This window comes from Borostomias antarcticus (genome assembly GCF_949987555.1).
Source record: "Borostomias antarcticus genome assembly, chromosome: 13".
Lineage (NCBI taxonomy): Eukaryota > Metazoa > Chordata > Actinopteri > Stomiiformes > Stomiidae > Borostomias > Borostomias antarcticus.
The window spans coordinates 7,495,298-7,520,297 of NC_140246.1; the positions used below are offsets into that span (position 1 = coordinate 7,495,298).

General features: G+C 51.2%; 1 protein-coding gene across 1 annotated transcript in view; it reads right to left on the reverse strand.

The window, feature by feature from the left end:
* The window catches only part of ppfia2 (PTPRF interacting protein alpha 2), a gene marked incomplete at its 5' end in the record, with an annotated part of 139,539 nt that overhangs the window by 29,027 nt on the left and 85,512 nt on the right, over positions 1-25,000 (reverse strand). The window contains 4 exons of the mRNA XM_084447924.1: positions 2,521-2,631; positions 8,707-8,781; positions 10,419-10,583; positions 13,159-13,260. Coding sequence (XP_084304050.1) covers positions 2,521-2,631; positions 8,707-8,781; positions 10,419-10,583; positions 13,159-13,260 — 453 coding nt within the window. The remainder of the gene's footprint in view (positions 1-2,520; positions 2,632-8,706; positions 8,782-10,418; positions 10,584-13,158; positions 13,261-25,000) is intronic.

Here is a 25,000-nt window from a genome sequence, read left to right on the forward strand (position 1 = left end):
GGTTTGGTTCTGACTCTGCATGGCTCCCTGCGTGCGGTTGATTAGTGGACGAGAAGAAGACAGAGGGAGGGAATGGGAGACGGGGGGAGAGGGAGAAAGAGGGTGTATGCATGTGCATGTGTGTGTGAGAGAGAGAGAGAGAGTGGGTGGGGGCAGTGACGAATCTTTCCGCCTCTCTCTCTTTCCATTGCCCCCCCCTCCCCCTCCCCCCCTCATCTCCCTCCCTCCTTCCCTCCCTCTCTCAACCCAATATACCGGGGACAGCTGCCCATCCACAGCCAGCCATCTGTGGAGACAGACCTAATTGGCCCTCTCCATCCCCCCCCCTTCCTCCCTCTCCCCCCCCCCCCTCTCTCCCCCCCCCCTCTCTCTCTCTCCACCCCCTCCCTCTCTCTCTCGCTCTCTCCCCCCCCTCCCTCTGTCTCCCTCTCTCTCTCCCCCCCCTCCGTCTGTCTCCCTCTCTCTCTCCCCCCCCTCTCTCCCTCTCGCTCTCTCTCCCCCCCTCCCTCTGTCTCCCTCTCTCTCCCCCCCCCCTTCCTCCCTCTGTCTCTCTCCCCCCCTCCCTCTGTCTCCCTCTCTCTCTCTCCCCCCCTCTCTCTCTCTCTCCCCCCTCCTCTCTCCCTGCAGCCTGTGATCAACGATTCATCTTTGAGAGAACCACCAGAGCCTCTTCATCAAACTGATGATTTTAATACCGGCACCTCCGGGCGCGTGAACCACTACGACCTAGCCGGCGGAGTCGCTAACCTCCCCCCAAAGAGAACGAGTTATACGGCCGCGGATGTTCATAAAAACATGATAGGTCTCGTAAACGCGTGCCGGGGTGTTATTTAGGGGCAGTGCAGACTAAAGACGACCCATCTGGCATTGCTACAACTGTTACACAATCTCAGAGTGATGGGAGACAGTAGTTAAATATCGTCGTTCCGTGTAGGCAGATTTATCCTGTCAGGAGAAGCTACAGTGAGGTAGTTCCCTTTCGTTAAATTGGCTCCGTTGTGCACAGCATATTGAAGACATTTTTAAAATTGCAACGTGTGGGTGCATACCCATAAACGTCAAACCCATACGGTTGAAAATGTCACTATAATTGCTTATTCTTCTCTCTTTTACTATTGAACAGGAAATCTTGTCAGGGATTTGCTGATTAGATAGAAGCCCAGGTGAGTGAAGACAGAGAGTGAAACTACAAGCCCCAGCTGTCTGACCGCATCGGCTAGATCTACCTCTACTCTCCTGCGGGTAGAGATGCTCCTGGGTAATGTAGTCTTCAGCCCACTCCCCACCCCCTGCCCCATATCTACCTGTCACACGCCCGAGTGGCAACCAGGGGGCGTATATATGTGACGCTCCAGTCAACCACTGTCTGCCCAGGAGCACTGAGGGGACACTTCCCCTGGATGGCTCCTTTAAGAGGCAGCCTGTCAGACCTCGTCAACCACCATGAGCAGTGACAGTGAGTGAGTAGCTCTCACTAGCCATGCACGCACACACACATACACACACACACACACACACACACACACACACCATCTAGCGCTCTTCCCACCGAAGAAAATGACAGCACACGGAGAGCTGTCACCCAGTCACCCTGAGCTGCATACTAACCCCCCGTCCTGCCCCCTATCGCACGGCACAGATATACCTCATCTGCATGCACCCACACCCAGCTCACATGCCCCACACCGTGAGGAGCAGCAGCTCCTGAATACCATTTACCTACTCTCTCTCTCCCTCTCTCTCTCTCTCTCCCTCTCTCTCTCTCCCTCTCTCTCTCCCTCTCTCTCTCTCTGTTGTCGTGATGTCTCGGTGAGATGAAGAGACTTCATCGGGGCTGGTTTGGGGGCTGTGATTGCTTCGGGGTACAGCGAGGGTCTGCGACGTCCCCCCTAATCATGCAGATGCGGTCGAATCGGTGCGTCTAGAGGACGAATTAGCAATCTGGCGATGGAGGTGTTCATGTATTCAGATGTACGGGCGCTCCTGCATAATGAGGTCGTACTGTAGGAGGTGCGAACTTCTGGCCGTGAGTGTCCTTCAAGATGCCTGTTGGGAGCGAGGCTAGCCGCACGGACCGGTTGATGCTAGAATGGATCGTCTGGAGGGAGAGGGGGAGGGAACTCTGCTACACATCAACCAGTCACAGCACTAGGCAGCTACTGGGTCAGATGTGGACACAGGGGCCAGGCTGATTTACGAAATCGGACACGGGTGTGGAGCTACTCGGAGGGCGCTGAGTGGGCGCGCTCCGCTTGTAGCCCGGAGGCCCGCGGGCGGACAGGGCAATTGCTCGACGCCCGCGCGCCTCCCGTCTGCCAAACGATTCGGCTGTGAGCATTTTGTTGACGTGCAGCGGAGTTCTCTTCTCCCTCCGGACGATCCATTCTAGCATCAACCAAATGGACTTGCAGTGCTCCTGATAATACTGCGGTGTTACTCCACCGAGCGCTCACGCTCGGGCGGGTGGGTTCTGAGTGGACGCGGATGCTGAGAGGAGGGGGGTGGGGGGTGCGTGCCCACCTTGCCGTGGACCTTCTGGCCGGCGTCGGTGCCCTCCAGGAGGTCCTCGCTCCCGTCGCCTGACGCCACCTTCCTCTGGATGTGGGCATTCTGCTCCCTCAAGGCAACGATCTGTGGATGGGGGGCGGGGGGGAGGGGGGAAAGAGAGAGCTCAGCGCAACGGACCAGAGCAACAGTTCAGGAGAAACACACACACACACACACACCGCTCAGTTTTTAGTGTCTCCATCTTATCTCTTATGCACCACGTGCAGACTGCACCCTCTCATTGCAGTCAGTTCGGGAATTTCCGGGTCAGGTGCGAAGCCAGGCTGAGTCCGAGCGCGTACGCCACCGACACCATGACTGTAAATATCCCGCCCGGCGAACCTCGCCGCTCTCCCTCCGCCACCTGCAGCATCTGGCGTACGCTCGCCTCCGCGTTGCCAGGGGTTACAGGTGGCGAGCCTAATTAGGGTTTCCCTCGACAGTGATGTGTGATTAGCACTTTCCGAGAGGAGCACACCGGCAGGTACTGACAGGACAGCGCAGACAGCGCACATGTGTTTGTCTTTCCTGGCGCTCGTAAACAGCAGTCCAGCGCATATTTTTGCTCTCCCCTTCTGGCACTTCATTTCAAAAAACGTCAGAATTCATTTCAACACCGTCTGACAGCAAAATGATACGACATGGTGCTTGTGTGTTCTCTGTTGACAATTTCACAAATAAACTTTCTGGACATCGAAACAAGCTAGAGACCTAAAGTATTCCTCGAGTGTTTCTGAGTGGAACATCATTATTCTACAGTATACCAGAACTAATGGATAGGAAATGCAATGTTAGACAGCACACGCAGTAACTATGGACAGACATCATAGTCTAGGTCACTGAACCATAGTCAGCAGTACTGAGCAATGATTTGAATTTGCATGCCTACATTATATAATCATACATTGTAAGCAGACATTGACATTGAGATTTCAGGCACCCAGCTGGAAGTGGGTGGAGTATAATGCTGTGATTAGACCAGTGATTAGAGGAATTTTTAAGGCTTTAATCTCTGGATTTCTCTGGATTTGGGAGACCATCCAGCCTATTTCATTCCGATGGGAGACATTTGTAGTGTGATTTCGACAAGGAAGAGATGAATCTTGGAGGGATTGAGTGTGACAGTCGTGAAGCGTGACAGAGCTTTTACTGTGTGTAGCACGGCCGCCATGTTTACTGAATAAATGTTACAGTAGAGTACATCAACTTTAATGTTGCTTGAACGCCATCTTGGCCCAAAATAAACAGGTTAAGCTTGATTATTTGCATACAGTAGCTGCCTCTAATTATGTTGATTTCAGATCATCTTAATCTCTGTGTGCACCCTTAAGAGACAGACACTAGAACTGTCTGCACCTGGCATCCCACTAGTAGACACAGAAGTCCAAGTCCAAGGAAGTCCTCAACCAGAGGTCGGGATTCACAACACACATGAACATTGAAATCGGCATAAATTAAAATGTGGTCATATTTAACATTAATCCCCCGGCAGAAAGTCCGCAAAGTCATTTATAAAGTCTTTGTTGTATTTCGGTGGGCGATATACGACCGTGCAGAGCACAGGAGAGGACAGGTTCAGTTCAACTCAAAGCTACAGTAACTAGACACAGGCTGGGACAGTCGGCACTGTAGATGGATCTGAACGCTGAAGCTGTACCCCCACCACTGCCCGTGATGCGGGGCGAGCTGAAGAAAGAGCAGTCAGGAGGAAGGAGTTCAGAGAACGGGGTACACTCGCCAGCAGGGATCCACGTTTCCGTCATGAACATAATGTCCAAGGTGCGAGAGGTGAAAAAGTAATTTAGCAGAAAAGTTTTGTTTATTATAGACCTAGCGTTTAGCAGGGCCAAACAAAAGTTCTGCTCTGGGCTGACCGGGGCTGCGGCGCATCTCAGCGGGCGGAGATTGCCATGGTGAACGCCACGGTCGAGGCTCCGGTCCGAGGCTGACAGCAGAGCGGGGTTAGAGGGTTCAATCACCGGGGACAACAGAGGCGAGGGCTCCGGGAAGACGGGGCGGATCCACCGAGCGCTTAGATGCCGGGTAACAGGAGAGAATCGGAGGCGTGGAACGATCGCAGAAGAGGCTGACAGGTAGGCCTTGAGTCAGACGAGCATACCACCTCGTTTTCCACGTCTTCTAAGGCGCTTTTTTCGGGGAAGGGCACAAGACAGCAGGTGCAGGTACTCCGGGGGGGCGGGGCGGATCAGCTGACAGCGCTCCCGTCGGGGATGGACGGGGTCAGGCGGCGCAGGTACGCTGGGACGTCCCACAGCACAGGGGGTTAGAGGGTTAGGGTTAGGCTGTTTGTAGATCACCATCTAGCAAAAGGCGATTAGACAGCCATGATGTCTCCGATGAAGCTCTGATGTTAAGGAGAGCTTGGCGATCACAGACCAGTAGAGCAGACACATCTCGACAGACACAAAGAAACAGGGCAGCGGCAAACAATATAGTGGGGCAGCGAGGCAGGCGGCAAGCCACCACGGGCGCCATCTTGCTCTCGGGCACCATCTCCATCACCATCTGAGAAGACAGACTGTATACCCACTGCACACAAAAAGAGGTGGAAACCAAGCCACACTTCTACCAGCAAACAGGCAAAAACATTTTGAAAACATGACTAATAACAAAAAACTTCTGTAAAGACGGTCAGTCATCGGTGTGTCTCTGCACCATCTGCACCATGCTGATCTCTGTACATACAGTAGACACACTGTACATACAAACACACCAGATACCTTGTAAATAAATACAAATGTTGCAGCATTTACACAGTTCTCACTTATTTGTATTTATTGTATATTTTTCAAATGGCCCTAACCCAAATGTCCATATTCTCTATTTTAAGTTATCTTTACTTAAAATAGAAGAATGTGGACATTGCAGCTTGATAAATATACAGAAAATACAAGGTCTGTTTAGACGTCTTTATTTTTAGTATATCTTAATTGTACACACATTTTTTTTTACAGTTGTTTTTGGCAATGTAAACATATATTCCCGGTGCCAATGAAGCCCTTTGAATTGAAATTGAGTTTTGAATAAACCAGTGAGTGTACAGTAGGCCAATCAAGCAACGTGCCGCGTTGTTCACTGTCTGCTCTGCTGGAAACACATGAGGGCGTTCAATGACATCTGGGTCAATAAAAGTGATCGATGGGCAAGTGTGTCCACTGCTGTATTTCAGAAATAGCCTTGAGGAAGACGAACCCTGCCTGCTTGGAATGCAAGGGAGGAACCCATAGTAGCTACCGGCAGCTCCAGGCACCATTCTACTATATCTACTGTGTGCATGTTTCAGAAGGCAGGGGCCAGGGGAAAGGGATTATTTCACAATTACAACAGCAGGTTTGACTTTACGCTAAGCTACAACATTATGTCAACAAACGTGAGGTTTCACCCACAGACACTAGACTCGTCTCCTGTTGCATGAGGGCTCTCTCCTCCGTCCTTTTAATGAGGGGGCAATTAAGACTCCTTTGTTGAGGCATATGGAATGGTCTGTAATTTATCAAGCTCCGAGATCAAACAAAGGTGCTCTACACACACACACACACACACACGTACGCATACACACCCACACGCACACACACACACCTCCTGACACACTGCCACAGGGAGAAATGATAGATGGAGCCCCTGCCCTTGTCTCTGCTGCTCTCAAATTAGAAAAATTAGAGGTTTCCAGAAGCAAAATGAAAGTGTCCACATATTTCCCTTTGAAGTCGTTAATCTCAAGTCATCAAAGCCCAGCATCTGAGGTGCACGGAGAGACAAGAGAGAAAGAGAGGGAGAGAGTGTGTGTGTGTGTGGGAGGGAAGAGAGGGAGAGAGAGAGAAAGAGAGAGAGAGAGAGAGAGAGAGAGAGAGAGAGAGACTGTGGTAGAAAAACACGTCCCTGCTTCACAACGCCTTCATCCTGCTGCTGTGCCTCCTTCATCTGGGTGGATGAATGTCTAGGATGAGTGTCACAGAGAAAAAAGGAGGTTGCATAGATGTTTTGGTAGGGATCTTTGTGTGGGAGTGTGCGGAAGATTGATCTTGTCAAGTTGAGGGTCTACAACATGGCACTCCCTGGTGCAGTTTGTGTAAATTAAGATCAACACGTGAATCAAACACATGACACAAGAGCACACACACACACACACACACACACACACACACACACATACATATGTAAGCACACACACATACACACACAGTACACACACAGACACAGTACACATGTACACACACACACACACACACACGCACGCACGCACACACACACACACACACACACACACACACACACACACACACACACACACACACACACACCCCATAGGGAATATGTTGTGCTTTATATGGCAATATATGCTAATTTTTCCAAGTACAAAGGGTGTAACACTAAGGGATCCCTCTAACAAGCAAGTTAAATTGTGTGCTGGATCAGAAGAGACAGGGTAACACAGAGAGGGTTGAGGGGTTTTCATACTCCCAGTCTCTGCTGACAGCATCTTGGATCTTTCTAAAGCTCAACTGGTCCCTAGGTGGGAATGTAGGCCTTACACACCAAGGGCTGGATTACAGGAGAAGCCAGGAAGCCCTGGAGGTGGTTTAGGGAATTAAATTCTCTCCACCCCCTGACACATTCTGCTCCATTCAATTAATATGAGCCAGGCCTTAATCAAGGCCTCTATACAGGACTTTGGCTGTACACACAATGTCTAATCTTGGCACTGTCCACGATTTCAGCACACTGTGCAAATCAACAGGGGCCAGTTGAAACACCTGCGACACTAGGGTTCAAAGGTCGACCACGTCGCCAGGCTCGGGCAGAGGCGCTTCGCAGGCGGCGGCGGCGTCAGCTGCAGTCCATGGCCTCTCGTGGCGGACGGGGGACACTCGCGGCGGCGGGCCCTCCGCTCCCAAATCAATTAGCGACCTGCGGTGCCGGTGGAGGGGGGGCACTGAGCTCTGCGCGATCCCCCGGGGGGGGCTCCGAGGTGAGGACGGAGGCTTGTGTTGTTCAGCCACGCTCCTCGCATCCCCCCCCGCTCGCCCGCGATCGCTCGGCTGTCGGGCGGTGACGGTTAGTTACTGTGACGTGGCGACAACCTGGCAGCGGATTGGTCTGTTTCAGCGAGCGGTTGTTGTTATTATCAAAACATTATAATAAGGACCTGTGCTGTCACACACACTGTCACACACACTGTCACACACTGTGGCTTGAGGGAGAGAGCAACATCTAATTCTCTCTCCCTCTCTCTTTCTCTCTCTCTGTCTTGCTCTCTCTCTGTATCTCTATCTCTCTCTCTCTCTCTCTTTCTCTCTCTCTCTCTCTCTCTCTCTCTCTCTCTCTCTCGTTAGAGTGGTGTGTTGATAGGACGGCCCCCTGCATTCTCATTATCTCCGGCGTGTGGACCAGGAGCTGGTGCCAGCAGAGGCGGGTGGGAAACCCGTATGCGCGTCTCTCCTCTCTCTCTGTCTTCGCTCTCCATCCCTCCGTCTCTCCTCTCTCCCTCTCATCTCTCCATCCCGTCTCTGTGTTCTTCCCTCTCGTTTTCCACGGCACAATTCTCTTTAGTTCCTCCTCCCTGCCTTTATTGTCTCTTTTCAGCAGAATCCCTTCATCATGCGCCCTTTGTCTCCATCCCTCTCTCTCTCTCTATCTCTCTCTCTCTCTCTCCCTCCCTTTGTTCTCCGTGTCTCTCTGGGAGGGTCCGTGGCGAGCGCCCGCCCGAGGGGCTCTCTCAGCTGGAACACGACCATCTGGACTGGCAGACGCGTGCTGGCACCGGCGACCAGAGAGAGTTGGGGCCAGTCGGCAAATGCCACGGGCACAGCACTCGTCTGTTAAGGCCACCACCCCCCCCACACCCCCCCACCTGGAGACTCGAGGCGTGACAAGGACACGGCATCGCCGTTCTGATGACGAAGTCACGTTGCAGTTTATTCCTTATATACTGTGAGGATCGCCGGCATTTGACAACTTTGAATCCATGTGTTCATGTTATGTATGTAATCATTGACACGCAACAAATGCTGGCTTCAGATGGCCTTTCCAGGAGAGAGAAGATGGGTGCTTCCTCCAGATAATCCACTTCTCTACAGTCGGCCGCCAACGGTAAGCACCAGGTGACAGTGATGTAACGTGCGCAAAACAGTATCTCACCTCCTGATTGGCTGCTGTCAGCTCCTCCTCCAAGGCCGAGACCCTCTCTAGCGACACCCGTAGTCTCTCTCTCACCTGGGAATGAGACAGAGTTAACATAAACAGTCTGTTTTTCCTTTCCCAGCATGCACCTTCCCATGGACCCCTGCTCCAACAGAGTAATGGCTGCAGCAGCCTTCTTTAGACGTGCTGCTTGTGCCGGAAGCCCTCGAATGAATTGCAGGGATGGAATGCTTGTGGGAGGCGCTGCCGAGGTGCACTTGTTTTGTCCCCCAGCTCCCCATTATCCTCCTACAATGGGATCCCACCATCAACCAACCGAGCTGCCGCCGGGTTAGCTATGATAAAACATTACCCCATGAGAGTGCCTCTCTTCTGCCCTCGTTCTCAGGCCTTCAGCTGAACACTTAGTCTCTCATTCGAAGCCAGCGCCTGGCTTCTGTCCAGGGCTAAGGGCTTTCACTGCTTTTAAAAGCATGCTTTGCAGGGAGGAGAGCAACGCCCCCCAATCTCCTCCCATGCATCGAAGGGGAGGGAATTTATGACTTAAGCTCCCCCCCGCCATGTCACGGTACTGATGGAGCAATTACTCTTGCGCCGGCCACAGCGTCCCGTGCCGCGGCCCAATAGGGGTCACGGATCTCTGAGGACGCTGAGCCCGGGATTACAGGCTAGTGCCCCCCCATCCCCCCTTCCCCCCCCCCATCCCCCAACCCCCCCATCCTCTGGTCCGCCTGCCGGCCGACGGATGTCGTGGCGAAAACGGCCCATGAATCAAAACACCTTTATTCCCCAAACGCCGCGCCGTCGTAGAGACGTTTATAAACGATGGCGGCTGCTGCGACCGGGCGCTGAAAGGATTACAGCGGCGCTGGGGGGACGCGGTTCGCGGGGCCGGGGTCATAAATCAACCGGTTTGTGGACAAGAGGGAAAGAGGGGCGGGTTGAGGGACAGTGGGAGGGGAGGTGTTGTTCACTGTAATCCCAAAATAATGACTCCCAAAACGACAAGGACGCCGTTGTGATGACGATGCTGTCTATCTCCTTGCGCTACCATCACTCAATTACTCAACCCAAACCACAGATTACAATGCATAACTGTGTGTGACCTTCAATAACATAGCTAGTCAGCAATTTAAGCCGGGCTCAGACTACAGGATTTTTGGGCCGATTTATCCCCGATTCACCCCTCCCGACAATCGGAGGAGAAATCTGGTCTGGAACATTGGTCGGGGCCGATGATCGGCCCAGATTATCTTGTAATGTGAGGGGTTTACAGATCCAATCTTATACCTCCCGATCGGCTCGCAGACCCATCAAACATGTTTGATATTTAAGATTATTACGTCCCAACTTTACAAGTGAGACGGCGAGACCAGTGGTTCGTTGCTCCCTCGGGCACTATAATATCCTGTAGTGTGTGATCAGCCGTTATTTTCAAATCTTGCTGTGTGTGCTTGTTTGAGATGCGCAAGAAGAATATCTGTTAAGATTCTCCTTATGTGCGTGATGTAACCCGATTTCGAAATTGGTGAGGATTTTAAATATCCTGTAGTGTAACCCCGGCATTATTCACATCAAATCTGTGTACCTGTATAATATCGGTGTTACAGTAGCTGCAGTACATGACAGCAAGTGACCACATACTGTAATGAAACAATGAAACATGAGAGTCAATAGGTATTTTAGTATTTGTGTTCTCGTAGTCTTACCTTCTCATCTAGAGCCTTGTGGTGCTCGAACAGGGACTTGAGGGCTTTGAGGACCTCGACCTCGCTGGAGACCCCTGACGGAGACTGTGCCTGGCGCTTGACCACGGTCATACGCAGCGAGCGCTCGTGTCGGGATACCAGGCATTCCAGGTGCTCTAGCAACAGCTGGAGAGACAGACAGCACAGATGCGAGATGGAGAGTATGTAGCGAGATGTTAGTAGTATAGTCATCATCATCATCATCATCATCATCATAATCTTCATCTACAGTACTGTAAGCATCTATAGTAAGTAAGTAATGGTATTTGTCACCATTGACACTATCATCATCATCATCATCATCATGACGATGTTTGATATGTGTAGGTTTGTTTGTATGAAACCTAAATGCATGTTTTTATGCTGCCCTCTTGGCCAAGTCTCTATTGAAAAATAAATAAAGGTTTAAAACAACAACAGCAGCATCATTTCCCTCATCAACATTGCCATGACCAAGGGACCATAGCAGACAGAATCCAGTGAGTGGACTGGCATTAACTGCCTCCTCGATTATAACTAAACAAGGTTCTTCTGTTACATTTGACCACATGTGTAGAGACTAACCCTCCAGTGTAATAGCGGAACCATGGGCAGATCAATTATGAATCTAGGGACAAGAAGGGCTCCCCGAAACAAACTGGAGCCCTCTGGACAGCACACAAAAGTGATTATGCTAATGCTGTTATCTGCTCGTTAGGGTTGCTTCAGCACGGGGCATGCCAAATCATTAGCTGGAACATGTCCCAAGGACAGAGAAAGGGACATTTTAGGGAGCGAACAGCTTCCTAAAATTGGGGTGGGATGAGTCCACTGAGAGCAATAACGGGAACTGGATGAGAGAGAGAGGGGGAGAGAGTGAGAGAGAGAGAAAGAGAGAGATTGAGTGAGAGAGAGAGAGAGAGAGAGAGAGAGAGAGAGAGAGAGAGAGAGAGAGAGAGACAGAGAGGGACAGAGGGAAAGAGTGTTTATTGATCTCTGGTGTATACAGGTATACTGTGCCTTGCCGCTAACATGCTAATGCTTGCCTGCGGACATTTGGATCCTCCAGAGCTACAGTTAGGCCTATCGTGATGCTATCTGTCCTTTTGGCCATTCCCGCTCACTCATGAGACCTTTTAGTGGCTTTTTAGGGAGGAAAACAACCCCAGAGATAGTGAACTGAGGGGAAACCATAACGTAGTGAATTGGGCTTTGGAGCCCTGCATGGCCGCAGAGACGCTGATGACCCCTTTTTTGCTCAGAAGAGAGGATTGTAAACAACACGGCCTGTGCTAGGCCAGGCTAGACCGAATGTGCCTTCTGTGACGTCACCTGGAGCTGTGGTTGGATAATGTAGATGTGGTTCACCACAGGCTAGAGATACAGTAGGCCAGCCTGGCGTCTCTATGAAACCAAAGAGCTCGCTTGGACAGAAAGAAACCCCATTAAGCAGACCTCAGACTTCTTGCGAGTATGACGAAGCACTCAGCTGGCACTATAATCCTCCTAAGCCATTTAGTCGTATGGGAAACATTTCGGCATAGAGCAGTCGAATGCTGGTGACGCACTACTCTACCCAAAAATCCACTGGACGAACTGACTTCCTAACCTCAGCCCCAAACTCAGAGAGAGGAAGAGGGAGTGCTAAGAGGGTGGTCCGGATTCTTTCGAAGGGGCCCTGGAGCACCCTCTGCATCTGCCCTTGAGCGCCCGTCTGAATGACTGCCATCAGATCATCAGACCCACTCCCCTCCACACACGTGCACGCACACACGTACACACACATACAGTACACAGACACATAATCACGCACAGACACGCACGTACGCCCACAACCCCGCCTAGACGCTTGGATGGCTGTTTAATCAATCAGAGACCGAATGCGTTGGCCCGGCTCCACCTTTTAGCCGACGCCCTGTCAGAATAACAACAAGCAGTCCTCCCCCCTCATCCTCCTCTCTGACTCTCTCTCTCTAGTCCCCCCCCCCCTCCCCTGACGCATCACCCAACCCTCTCTTAATCCTGTCCCGGCACTGGTGTGCAGCCAAATTCGTTTAGCCTGGGCTCTTATCAACAGTGACTACAGCACTCAGGTTTTAAACTGTGCATTCGTCAATTATGTTGTCAGCTTCCGACTCCACAGATTGCATGTGCATGGCCCTTAAAGGCATAATTATCAACTTTCAAAACGAAAAAACGAAACGGAAAAAAAAGTGCTCTATTATAAGTCCGGTAATTGCTCTTCGGAGGATCCAGGGTGATAATGAAGAGTGAGAGAGTGAAAATGACTTTCTTGACTTCTTCTTCTCCTTCTCTCACATCCGGGAATGGCAGGACTGCAGGACTGTTAAAATCCTCTCTGGCAGAGAAACTGTGTGTGTGTGTGTGTGTGTGTGTGTGTGTGTGTGTGTGTGTGTGTGTGTGTGTGTGTGTGTGTGTGATTGTGTGTGTGTTTGTGTGTGTATACAGTATGTGTAAGTACAGTATGTGTATGTGTGTATACAGTATGTGTAGTGTGTGTGTGTATGTGTTTGTGTGTGTGTGTGTTTGTGTGTGTATACAGTATGTAAGTACAGTATGTGCATGTGTGTATACAGTATGTGTGTGTGTGTGTGTGTGTGTGTGTGTGTGTGTACAGTATGTGTGTGTGTGTGTACAGTATGTGTACTGTGTGTGTGTGTGTGTGTACAGTATGTGTGTGTGTCCTCCCTTCTCCACTCACCCTGGTGTTGTTCCTCTCAGCCTTGAGCTCAGAGATCTCCTCCTCCTTCTCCAGCAGGTTCTCCCGGCATGCGTTCAGCTCCTTGGTCAGAGCGGCAAACTCCTGTTAGACAACAACAACAACAACAACGACAACAATGTTAGACAACAACAACAGTCAGGGACGAGCCAGGGTCAGTCAGCATCTCAGCATTGTCAATACACAGTACTGCATCACACAATGCACAACACAGTAGAATAGAATAGAATAGAATAGAATAGAATAGAATAGAATAGAATAGAATAGAATAGAATAGAATAGGATGTTTATTTGCCATGTACAGTATAACAACACAATGCTTTGCTTGGGCGGCTTCATTTTTCAAAATATGCCGATTTCTCTGAATTTCTCCTTCGCTAGCTCGTTGTTTGATAGTAGATCGTTGCACGTGCTCAAACAAATCCTTAACGATCAATGAATCGATTTTCAATTAATTGTTTGCGTCCCTAATCCCTACTCTAGCAGTATAGCAGTATCATCCTCATCTAGATATCCCATCCGATCATGGATGCCTTCATACTGTGTACTGTAACATCATCGTCCATAACACACCAACGGAGAAAACATGTCTGGCTGGTGTGCAATGCAGCCTGGTGACATTTTCACCCATAGCAAGGGAATTAGCTAGCCTGGCGTCACCATCCTGATCACGTGAGCGCACACTGTATTTCACAGTCTCACAGTCACAGACATCCACCCGCTCAAACTGATTTCCACCCGACCAGATACGTTTACTCTTATCTACTATGGGACGGGTTTGATACGATTGCACCCACTTGACACGACGGCTAGCACAGGTTTCTGATTGGTTGTCAGTCTATCCAATTGCGTCCGAGGCATTTTGCACCAAACTCAGGATTTCCACACCCTTCGCATTTTTGAGAATCGGGTTCTGCCGAAGCCAGGCTAGGAATAAGCATCACCCGTACAGCAGACCGCAATATGGCTTGGCCAGTGAGGTGACCAGGGATGGTCAGTCAGCGGTCAGAATGTGTCTCTCAGCCCCCGCGAACTGTCCCACACAAGAGTCATGAGCTGCGATGCGAACTAAGACCTTACTGAAACATTGATTTTATCCATGTTTATTTCAGGGAGGGATATGATGATTCTGCCACTGTCTCTGTATGCAATAATCCAGCCAGACTCCAGCGATGATAGAGGCCGCTAATACCCTTCAGCCTGTCCTGAGGTTCAGCGTGTAGCTACGGCGTTTAAGCCAGGCTCCGCCCTCTCGGTCTCCCCGCTCGGGACGACACAGGCTTTTATTTTCACAAGGTGCCAGCGTTCTGGGCGTGGACAGGGCTGCGGCGGTTAAACGGGTGATTCTAGGGAGAGGAGCAGAAAAGGCCGGGCGGGGAGAGAGAGCGAGCGAGGGGTTGAATGCTCGTAATCCGTCCACATGAGCTGTAAGAGGATTGGGCCGCTGTACGGCGGTCGAGGCGTCAGCCGCGGCGCACTTTTAAACATGGCCGACGGCACTAAGCGAAATGAGGCGAGCTGATAGGATCACGGCGCGCAGCGGGCGGCAGCGCCGTTACATCACAAGCTGTGAACTATATATACTGCAGGGGGACGGCCCAGAGGGGCTACAGTAGCACCGCCGGCGATGCAGCGAGGGTTTGCTTTGGAGGGAAATCAATCGATAAAGAGCAGTCATGACTCCATTTTGGCAGAGGCACAGTGATGGTAGCACAAAAAAAGTAGGCTTACTCTTAATAGAACAAGCCACCGAGGAACAGTAAAGCAGCTGCAGTGATTTGCTACAGTACGACAGCAATAAAGCAGAACAATGCTAAACAAATGTCTCAAAATGACCCGATCTGGACACAAACAATTAACTTCTCGGTTTGAAAGCATGCCTGTCACACCATAGCTCGGCTCTCTGCGTGACAGGCTGGCTCTTTCTCTCTGTCCCTCTCCCTCTCTCTCTCCCAGCCCCCCTCCCATCCCCCCTGCTTCCCTCCTCTCCCTCCCTCCTCTACCTCTTCTCTCTCTCCCTCCCACAGTCCCTCCCTTCTCTCCAGTCCTCCATCTATGTGTCTGTCTCCCCCATTAATCTCTCTCTACCCCAGCAGTCCATGTTCACCCCTCAGCCAACAGGTAATTTACGGCAGAACTGAAATTCTACAGAGTCAATAGCCCGATTACAGCCCCAGGGGTGGAGGGCGGGGGGAATGGGGGGGGAGGCTCCGCGGGTCCCTTCAATCTCCCATTATTACCCCAAAACCCGTCCTTGAGCCCGGGGAGACGCTAGGACAGACAGCCGGGGAGCACCGCGTAGGGCGGAGCTCTGCCACTGGCCCTGCGCCGCCTTGCCTGTCGCCTGCTCCGGAAAAGGCGCGGCGTCTTCAGTGAGCAGCCTTCACCCCAGACAGGCTGCCCTGATGGGCTGACAGGCTGTCCGAGGGCCACAGCCAAGGGCCGGGCCAGAATCAATAGAACACGCAGACGGGCGTCGCAGGGTCTCTGGAGCGACAGTTTTGATGTAAATTGATGGACATTGAGAAGCCAATAACAAGTCTGCTGTGTGTGTGTGTGTGTGTGTGTGTGTGTGTGTACTTCACAAACATAGAGGAAGCCAGTGCATGGAAGCTAGGGAATGAGCATTATGTACACTGCCCTCCAAGGAAAATGAGTCCATGGTTGGATGCATTGATTTTTCCCGATCTATGGCCTTTTGATATTACATGACGCTCACAGCACCTGACTACGGTAATGACTTCTTATTGGTAACAACAACAATAACAACAAAAAACATTATGAATTGTTGGTGAGCTATCAGGGGTGGTTCTCTGGATATCTCACCCTCTAGATCAAAGATAATAACGATGTTATATGGCACTTGGGACTGGCATTATTGACACTGATATAAACAAAACACACACACACACACCTGACAACTATTATTTATTAAATCATAGTCTATAGACTGTGTGCTGAGGTAATTCCAACACTTCAAACAACCCTCTCTCTATTTCTGACCCGAAACTGAGCATGGTTTCCCCCAGCTGTGCCGGCACCAAGCAGGGAGGGCTGTAGGAAGCCGGATTACAGAATCCCTGAGAGGCGTCCACTCCCCAGGATCCCCATTCTCCCAACCCCTGTGAAACCAGAGGCTCTCGAGTCTTGGCTTATCTCTGTCAGACAGGCTGGGGTCATGGAGGCTCCCTAATCGTTGGTCTGTAGCTGGGACAGACACAGGGTTCGCAAGCCCGCACCATAGGGCTCCGATTCAGGATAGGTATAAGAGTTTAGTGTTGGGTTTGACCAGGGTTTATTGACTTGGTGTCACCTCCAGCAGTGTCCTCTGGGCCAAGCTATTTCCTGATCCCCAAGTAGCTTGACCGACCTCCTCGGGGTTATCAGAGAGGATTGGGGTTTGACTTTAACGGTTGTCAAGATCATTATTTGATAAATGAGTTCCTTTGAAGTTCTACCATTTATCTTAAAAAGTACAGTATGTTAGTAATAATAGTTATCTTATGTTAGTAATAATGTTTTATGCACATTTAACTAGCCGTCTTCCTCCAAATTCCTCATGCACAATTCATGGAGGAAGAAAAGGCTACAGTCCACAGGGTACTGGCAGACTTTTTAAAAACTATTTCTCCCATAAGCCCACACTGCCAGTTCTGAGACTGATTGTTTTGGGCCCCATGAAACTGTACCGTGGAAAATAAATCTGTACTTACTCTGAGGCCCTTGCATCAATAAGTAACAATGGCCAAGACAATTCCACAAACCAGTAAGCTGAGAGCAGATGGAGCAATGTATTGTGGGTCTGTACTGGGATTCAGAATGTGTTTGCTCTCTCTCCCCCCCTCTCTCTCTCTCCTCTCTCCCCTCTCTCTCTCTCTCTCTCTCAGGCCCTGCCAGCCTCTTTAATTATCACATCTGTGTCCCTAAGTCGAGCCAAGGTCTCGGTCCAGACCTGATGACTCTCGTCAGGGGTGGGAGGGTGTAAACCTGGCAACCTCACACGGCATGCACGGCCAACGCTCCTGAGCAAGACGCGTAAAGCTGGCAGATCAAACAGCGGCTGCGAGTTGGTTTATCTCCGCTAAGGAAACGCAGGTAGCAGTAAAGATATGAGTCCTTCCTGTGATGCGTATTCCACTCATATTCACTATCATACTGACTCCACTCATATTCACTATCATACTGACTCCACTCATATTCACTATCATACTCACTCCACTCATATTCACTATCATACTGACTCCACTCATATTCACTATCATACTGACTCCACTCATATTCACTATCATACTCACTCCACTCCAGATATTCTGAGCCAGGCAGCAAATAGTGACTCGCTGTCATTGCAGGGGCTATAACTTGTTGACATTGATAGCAAGGTGACACACATGATGTTGTCATAGTCCTCACATGTACAGCTCTGATCAGGCTTATTTTACAAGTTGGATGCATGGCCACAGTCTATATGCTTCATGGACAGCCAGGACCAGTTCCTCCCTGCTTCTGTGATTTATTCAAAGCATAACAGACATAACAGATACAGTTGCCTGGCTCAGTCCTCTCCAAAGTCTCTTGTTATACTCTCCCTCTCTCGGAAAAGACTATTTATAGTAAAGCCTGCATGTGTCCTGGCCTTGGTTTGAGATTTATTTATTTGTTTTAATGTAAAGATGAAGTGGCTGGCTGAATGCATGTGTGTGTGTGTGTGTGTGTGAGAGAGAGAGAGAGAGAGAGAGAGAGAGAGAGAGAGAGAGAGAGGGGTACCTGTCAGAGATGCACATGCTTGATCACCCGCCCCCTACCCACCACAAGGGATCTCCCACACCTGCTGTGGCTGTTCAAGCACACCCAGAGCCAAAACACACACACACACACACACACTCTTTCTCTCTCTCTCTGGGTTTAGTGGCCAGGAGGGGGCACCTCAGGGAGAGTCTGTGTGCAGGCGAACGCCACCGCCAACACCCGCCCCCCCACCCACCCAGGGGGCCCTGCCCAAATTACAGCAGGTGATAATTAGGAGGTGTTGATCAATGCTGCGTCTGTGCGGCAGAGGTGTCAGTCTGTCAGACTGGCATCACGACAGCGGGAGCCATGTTGTTCCAAATTAGGCTGGCTGTGTCTGTGTGTGCGTGTCTGTGTGTTTGTGTGTGTGTGTGTGTTTGTGTGTACAGTATACAATGAGCCTGTGTGTGTGTGTTCACAGGGAGCTTCATAAGATGTCATGCTTCAAATTCATAATTCACACGCGCCGAAACACCTGGATGCCGAATAACCGTTGCAAATCGCAGCAGCTGAGCTTTTAAGCCTCCTGTTCACCTCGAAACTTTAATAGAAACGTCTACCCCCCCCCCCCCCCCCCCACTCCATCTCCCTCTCTCTCTCCCTCTCTCCCAATCTCTATCTCCCCCATTCCATCTCTCTCTCTCTCTCTCTCTCTCTCTCTCTCATTACCTCTGCAGACGCGTGTCAGAAGCCTGGAAGGTGATCTCTAATTGAAACTCCAGAACGGACAAGGCGTCCTTCCCCGAGCAGCGGGACTCTCTGGCAAAACCACGGACGCCGTCGCGCCCGTCGCCGCCGAGAACGTTTTAAATGGAGCTTCCCGTCACCGCGGCTCTCTGCTGTGCCGTGTGTGTGTGTGTGTGTGTGTGTGCCGGGGCTGCGTTTGGCGGTGGATGAGGAGGGAGGGATGACAGATCCCTGGCGACCGGCCGAGTGGCGGCGGCGCCCGAGCGGCAGTGTGCCACGTGACGTGTCAGACTGAAAACAGGAAGCAGAGGGAACCTGTCAAGGACTCGGCGAGAGAGGAGAGAAAGAGGGAGGGAGAGAGGGAGAGGGAGGGAGAGAGGGTGAGAGAGGGAGAGAGAGAGAGAGAGAGAGAGAGAGAGAGAGCATGAGAGACATAGAGAGGGTGCATGTGTCTGAGACTGCCGTCTGTGCGACTGTGCGTGCCAGCATGAGGGTGCGTGCTTGACACCCGAGCTTAAGAGAGAGGCTGGTTCAATTCGCCCAAAACAGAGCTGAGCACACAAGCATCAGTTATTGGGAGAAGCATCACTACACTGTACTTAACTTCCATGCCGCAGTGCTGGTAAGAATACAAACAGATGCTCTACAAAGACTCCATCTCCCATCTCCCCCTAGCCAAACCAGCCAGCCTTAGAAGTCTTCAAGGTGAGCGGGTGATGTCGCTCTCAAAAGACTTGAATAAGATGAGGCAAACAGAGATAGCAACTTGGAGCCATAGCCTCCAGACGCCGTGTAGTTGAGACATCAGACGCACGACCGCAGACTTTAAGGCGAGAAAGGTGAGTGGCTCTCAATAATACCTGTCAGAGAGGAACTCTGGGATGGGGAAAACCTCCCAAGCGTTGAAGAACGAGACGTAAACACATCTAACACCAACCCTAACCCTGTCTGTGTGCTCACAGCTACACTCCCCAATAACTATCTCTCCCCGAGCTACAACACACAATGCTAGTTCACCGTAGGGCAGAGCTGTGTGTCCTTGAATATTTCAACAGCAGGGTTCGGTTTACTGTGAGAGGCCGAGTACCGACCAGGACGGCGGTGGCAGCTGATGAATAGATGATGAGGTGAATCTCCTCGCTATCAACACGAATGCTGCATTTACCACGGATCAAAGATGGCCTCGGAAAGACAACCCTCGTATTCAAACGCAGCGCTCGGTTTCTATCAGCCCTGAGCAGTATATACACACGTAAGCAGAAGGTCTGTTAGGAAACCGTAACAGTACCTGAACTTGTCACCCTACATGGCGGAATTGATAACAGTAGACCTACCGTATCTACACACCCATAGGCAAGGTGAAAAGAAGGCAAAACAAAATCGAAATCCCACAAAACTATTAATAGTGGGATGTAACAGACGACAGCAGATTATGATGCCGACGTGTGAAAGTGAGTTTTAAGGTCTGACCATTTGCGGAAACTCTTACCCAAGACTTAGTCTCGCGAGCCAGACGAGTTGACTTCCGGCCCGGATTGTCAACTACGTCTGGTATTCAGACGCAGAAATTTTGATGAAGGAAGTTGTTGAAAAAACGGGCGGATATCCCGTCAAAATTCCGTAGAGAGTAGTAGACAGTCCGGACCGGAAGTGATTCGTTTTTTTTAAGAACTTCCTTTTACAAATTCTAAGCGTAGTTCTCCTCCGTAGAGAGTCTGGCTCCGAGACTACCCAAGACTGGGAGCCACGACACGCAAATCCCCAGACCAAGAGACGGCCAAACGCCCCCCTGATTGAGTAACTCGACTCGGCGGCCGTTTCGGGCCGCCGCAGCCCCGGTGTTGGTTTGACACCGACGGTCGGCCCTCGTACGCAAACACCCGGGTCAGCAGCTGCTGACCGTGCGGCCGGACAGGATGGCCTCTAGTGCGGCGCGGAACGATGAGTCTCTGAGGGGGACACGTGGTGTCCAGCTGAGCGTCCAGCCCGGTCAGCTCGCTCATCTCCCCCGCCTCTACATATTCAAGGTCGGCTGGGAGAGCCTCTCTTCCGGCCAACGAGCTTTAGCGACCCGCGGCCTTGGTGATGACCGGGTACGACGACGCAGATAGACACACACACACACACACACACACACACACACACACACACACACACACACACCTAAGCTATAGATTGAGCAGCCTTGTAAAAACATGTTTATTCCTGCATTTTAGGGCTGTTGTTGTCATTTCAACAGCTTATCAGACAGGAAACGCAGGGTAGAGATTGTCTGTCTTGCAGTATAGCCACTTGAAGTGTCTCTGATATGCTGCTCCAACACAGAACCACCCCATCAGACTGTTTCATTTTGCTCACCATAGTCAGATGACTAATGCCAGTGCATCGTAGTAGTCATGGAGCATATCAAAGGCTCTGTGTATATCGTGGTACTAGACTGTTCCTCTGTCCCTTTCCTTCAGCTATTATACATGTCCTGGCCCATACATGGTTACCGACAACACCCTGGGGGTGAGATCGTTACTGAACAATCAGCTCAGCGCCAATTAATCATTCACAATTAACCAATGACTCACAATGAACCGGGCATGAAAATGGAAAAGCCACTGAATTCACTCAGCTACATAATGCATTGATTTAATTTGGGCTAGATTGACCATGATGAGACTTGTAAAGGGATATTACGGGCATTCAAATAGCATGACCTGACCGCCTGATGTTAATTGAAAATCAAACTAATTAAATGAGTTGAAATTAAATTAATCGGGGAAAAAAAGGAAAGAAAAAAGGACTTCATGCTTTAGACCAGACCGGTTGTATCTGGATGGAAGTGTCCCCGGGGACCATGGGAGCAGTGGCGTGTTCAGACCAGCTCCCAGACTGCTGGACGAGAGACTGTCTGCACGCCATGGAGGCTCGAGGAGAGAAAGCTGAGGTGACACATCCATCACATAAACACAAACCTGACAATGGGTTACTGTCGCACCACCCACACACACGCACACACACGCACACACACACACAAACACACACACACACACACAGAGGTAAGCATGCTCACACACAGACACACACACAAGCGCGCCGCCTGCGCAGTCGCACACCTACATGTACACATGCTTGCACACGCACACACACACACACACACACATTCCCCCGGTGTCAGGAGCATCATCAGCCAGAGGCATTTCGACGGCAGAGGGGAAGGGTGTGTGTGTGTGCGTGTGTGTGTGTGTGCGCGTGTGTGTGATGTGATTTACGATGACCTTTGGCTGCTAAGCTAAGAGGGGTGGTCTGAGCAGCGTCCCCCCTGGGTGTTCATAAATCCGAGGGGGGAAATTACAGCTCTGCAGATTTATCGTCCTTCACCCTCCTAATAACTAATTTTGATTCCCCCGTGGACCAGCAACAAAACATCCCCTCCATACCGGCCATCCCCAACCTCCCCTCCACCCTCCGACCTGCGTCCCCCAGGGAGGAGGGGGATTGGCTGGCTCCCCACAGCCTCACCTGACACGGGCCTCTTCACTAGGGGGGGTGCGGGGGACGCGCGCGGCTGTCAGTGGAGGCCGAGAAGCGGGACAACACGGGGGCGGGGCGTACCCCCCCGTCGTCCTGTCCTGTAATCATACCAGCCGAGCCTGACATGCTGTGTAATCATCATTTCACGTTCAAGGCTCTCTCCCCCTCCCTCTCTCCCCCTCCCTCTCTCTCCCTCCCTCTCTTCCCTCCTCTCTCTCTCCTTCCTCTCTATCTCTCTCCCCCCCTCCTTTCTCTCTCCCTCCCTCTCTCTCCCTCCTCTCTCTCTTCCCTCCTCTCTCTCTCCCTCCTCTCTCTCCCCCTCCATCTCTCCCCCTCCCTCTCTCTCCCTCCCTCTCTCTCCCTCCTCTCCCTCCCTCTCTCTCCCTCCTCTCCCTCTCCCTCCTCTCTCTCTGGGAGACATAGAGACTGTCTGAGGTAGCCATCACAGCAGCAGACAGGAAACGACTATGCAGTCGGCACCCACGGAGGAAACGCCGTCTCGCCCAGACGGCAGGGTGCGTTTATGGATAGTGTGTGGACGACGGACGATATGTCGACAAAGTGCCAACTCATCCCCACCGGACGATGTCTTCATCTTTCAGGGGGACGCACTGTGCATCTGCGATAGGGTCAGAGCCAGAAAGGGGGGGAAAAATCTGACAGCCAGACCGGCAGGTTTATACTTCAGTAAGAAAGAGCTTGCATTTTTCTTTCCTGAGGTAATGTGTGTCATGCCCTTCTTATTCGGGAGTAACGAGCGCGAAAGGCAATGCGGCCCACTGTAGCAATATGGCCGCCGTCGCCCAAACAAACCGCTAAACAAAGCGAGGCCGAAAATGTCGGGCCGTTTATCATCCATTACCGACGGAGAGGTGCGGTGACAGGCTGATGGGGACAAACGGCCGCGGGCCACGGCGTTCTCAGGACACGGCGGCGTCGGGAGCCTCAGCCTAGCATGGTGCGACTGCCTGTCATTCACCCCGGGCAGTCTGAAGAATTAGTGGAGGGGTGTTTTCCATGGCCGAGAGCCCCTAGTCCTCACCTCAGACTTCCTTCCTTCCTGGGCGGTTCTGGCGAAGATTCAAACATGTCTAGCTTTGTTTGTGTCCCCGTTTCTGTCTCTGTAGAGAGACTAATCTGTTTCTATTCCCATCACGGCTGTATGTCTGTCTGTTTGTCTCTCTCCCTCCCTCTCTCTCATTCCCTCTGTCGTTCTCTCTTTCCTTCACTCTCAACTAGCCTCCCTCTCGCTCTCTCTCTCTCTATCTCTCGTTCCCTCTGTCATTCTCTCTTTCCTTCACTCTCAACTACCCTCCCTCCCTCTCTCTCTCTCGTGCTCCCTATCTCTCGTTCCCTCTTTGTCACTCTCTTTCCTCCATGCCCAACCCCCCCCCCCCCTCCCTCCTCCCCTCTCTCTCTCTCTCTCCCTCCCTCTGGGCTGCCAGCTTTAGCTTTTCTTCTCATAGGGTTTGGAAATGATGTCTGCCTGTAGTGTCAGCGAGGCGCTCCTGCCCTCTGCGCTCTCTCTCGTATGCTCTCCCGCGGCTGTGTGTGCGGAGGACAGAGACGCCGCGGAACGTTCAATTGTGAACTATGTGTCCCCGGATGGGGGTAGGGGGGGTGGCGGGGACGGCTCGATGGCAAAAACAAAAGCTGCCTGATTCGCAATCGCAGCTGGGCCGACGGCAGGGTGGGAGAGAGCGCGCTGAGCGCGGGGTCGGCCGCACCCGCTAAAATTCATCATGCGAGTGGCGGGGGATTTGAGCGGTGCTCAGGGGAGATTAGAGAGAGCCGGGTACGAGCGATTCCATCAACCTTGGTCGGCGAGAGATCGTCTCGTCGCCGTCCGCGGAAAATACAAACCACGGAGAGCGCGTCTGAACAGAGCGCTCTCTGGAACATGATGGATCCACGCGAGCTGAAGCTGATAAGGATCAGCTGTGTTCAGGTTCCGCCGCACCGGTGTGATAAAACGCTCTCAAACCAGTGGGCGTGACAGATACGAGGGAGCCAAAACATCAAGAGTGCAAAGAATTGCATAGATGTTACCATGTGCATGTTGTACTCTAGTAGAGTAGATTGATTGGCAATTCCCTCCCCTGATGCATCAATTTGACCATTCTTCTGTCAAAGGCAGGGGATGAGTGATTGTTAACCTCTGACCCCATCCCTTTCTACCTCCTCTGTGTGGGCCGGACTTGCCCAGGTGTGACCTTCTAAAAGGACCCGCCAAAACAAAACAAAAAAACATCTCTCAACTGCCGTCGTGTTCAGGCCTGGTGCTCAGTCCCATAATGCACTCCGCTGAGAAGGAAAGAGCTCTGTGGCCAGTGATTGAATTGAAGAAACCTCCCGAGTTAGGGGTTGAGAAATGTGTTGCCAAAACGTAATGGTGACAAACAGCTGCAGAAAGTGAACTGATACCATACAAGAAGAAAAGAAAAAAGAGAGGCAATTGATTTCTCGGCGTGGGACCACCGCCGCGGGGCACGCTGGGAGAGGGGATATTACCGTGCAGCTGTATGAAAGCACCGAGCACTTCTCAGAGAGTTTCTGAAGTGCTCTACCAAACCCGTAATTCAACTAATGTAGCGGACCCATGTCTTCTTCACACCTGGAGACTTTTCTTTTTGCCACTGCTTTCTAAGAGGTGTTATGTTTATCTGTATACTGCACTGTAACTTTTATTCCTGTATTCTATTTGTCCTGCTTTTTGTTTTAAATGTCTATAATGTCTTGCATTTTGTTTTAATGCTTTTAATGTCTCATGTAAAGCACCTTGAATTGCCCTGTAGGTGAAATGTGCTATATAAATAAACTTGCCTTGCCT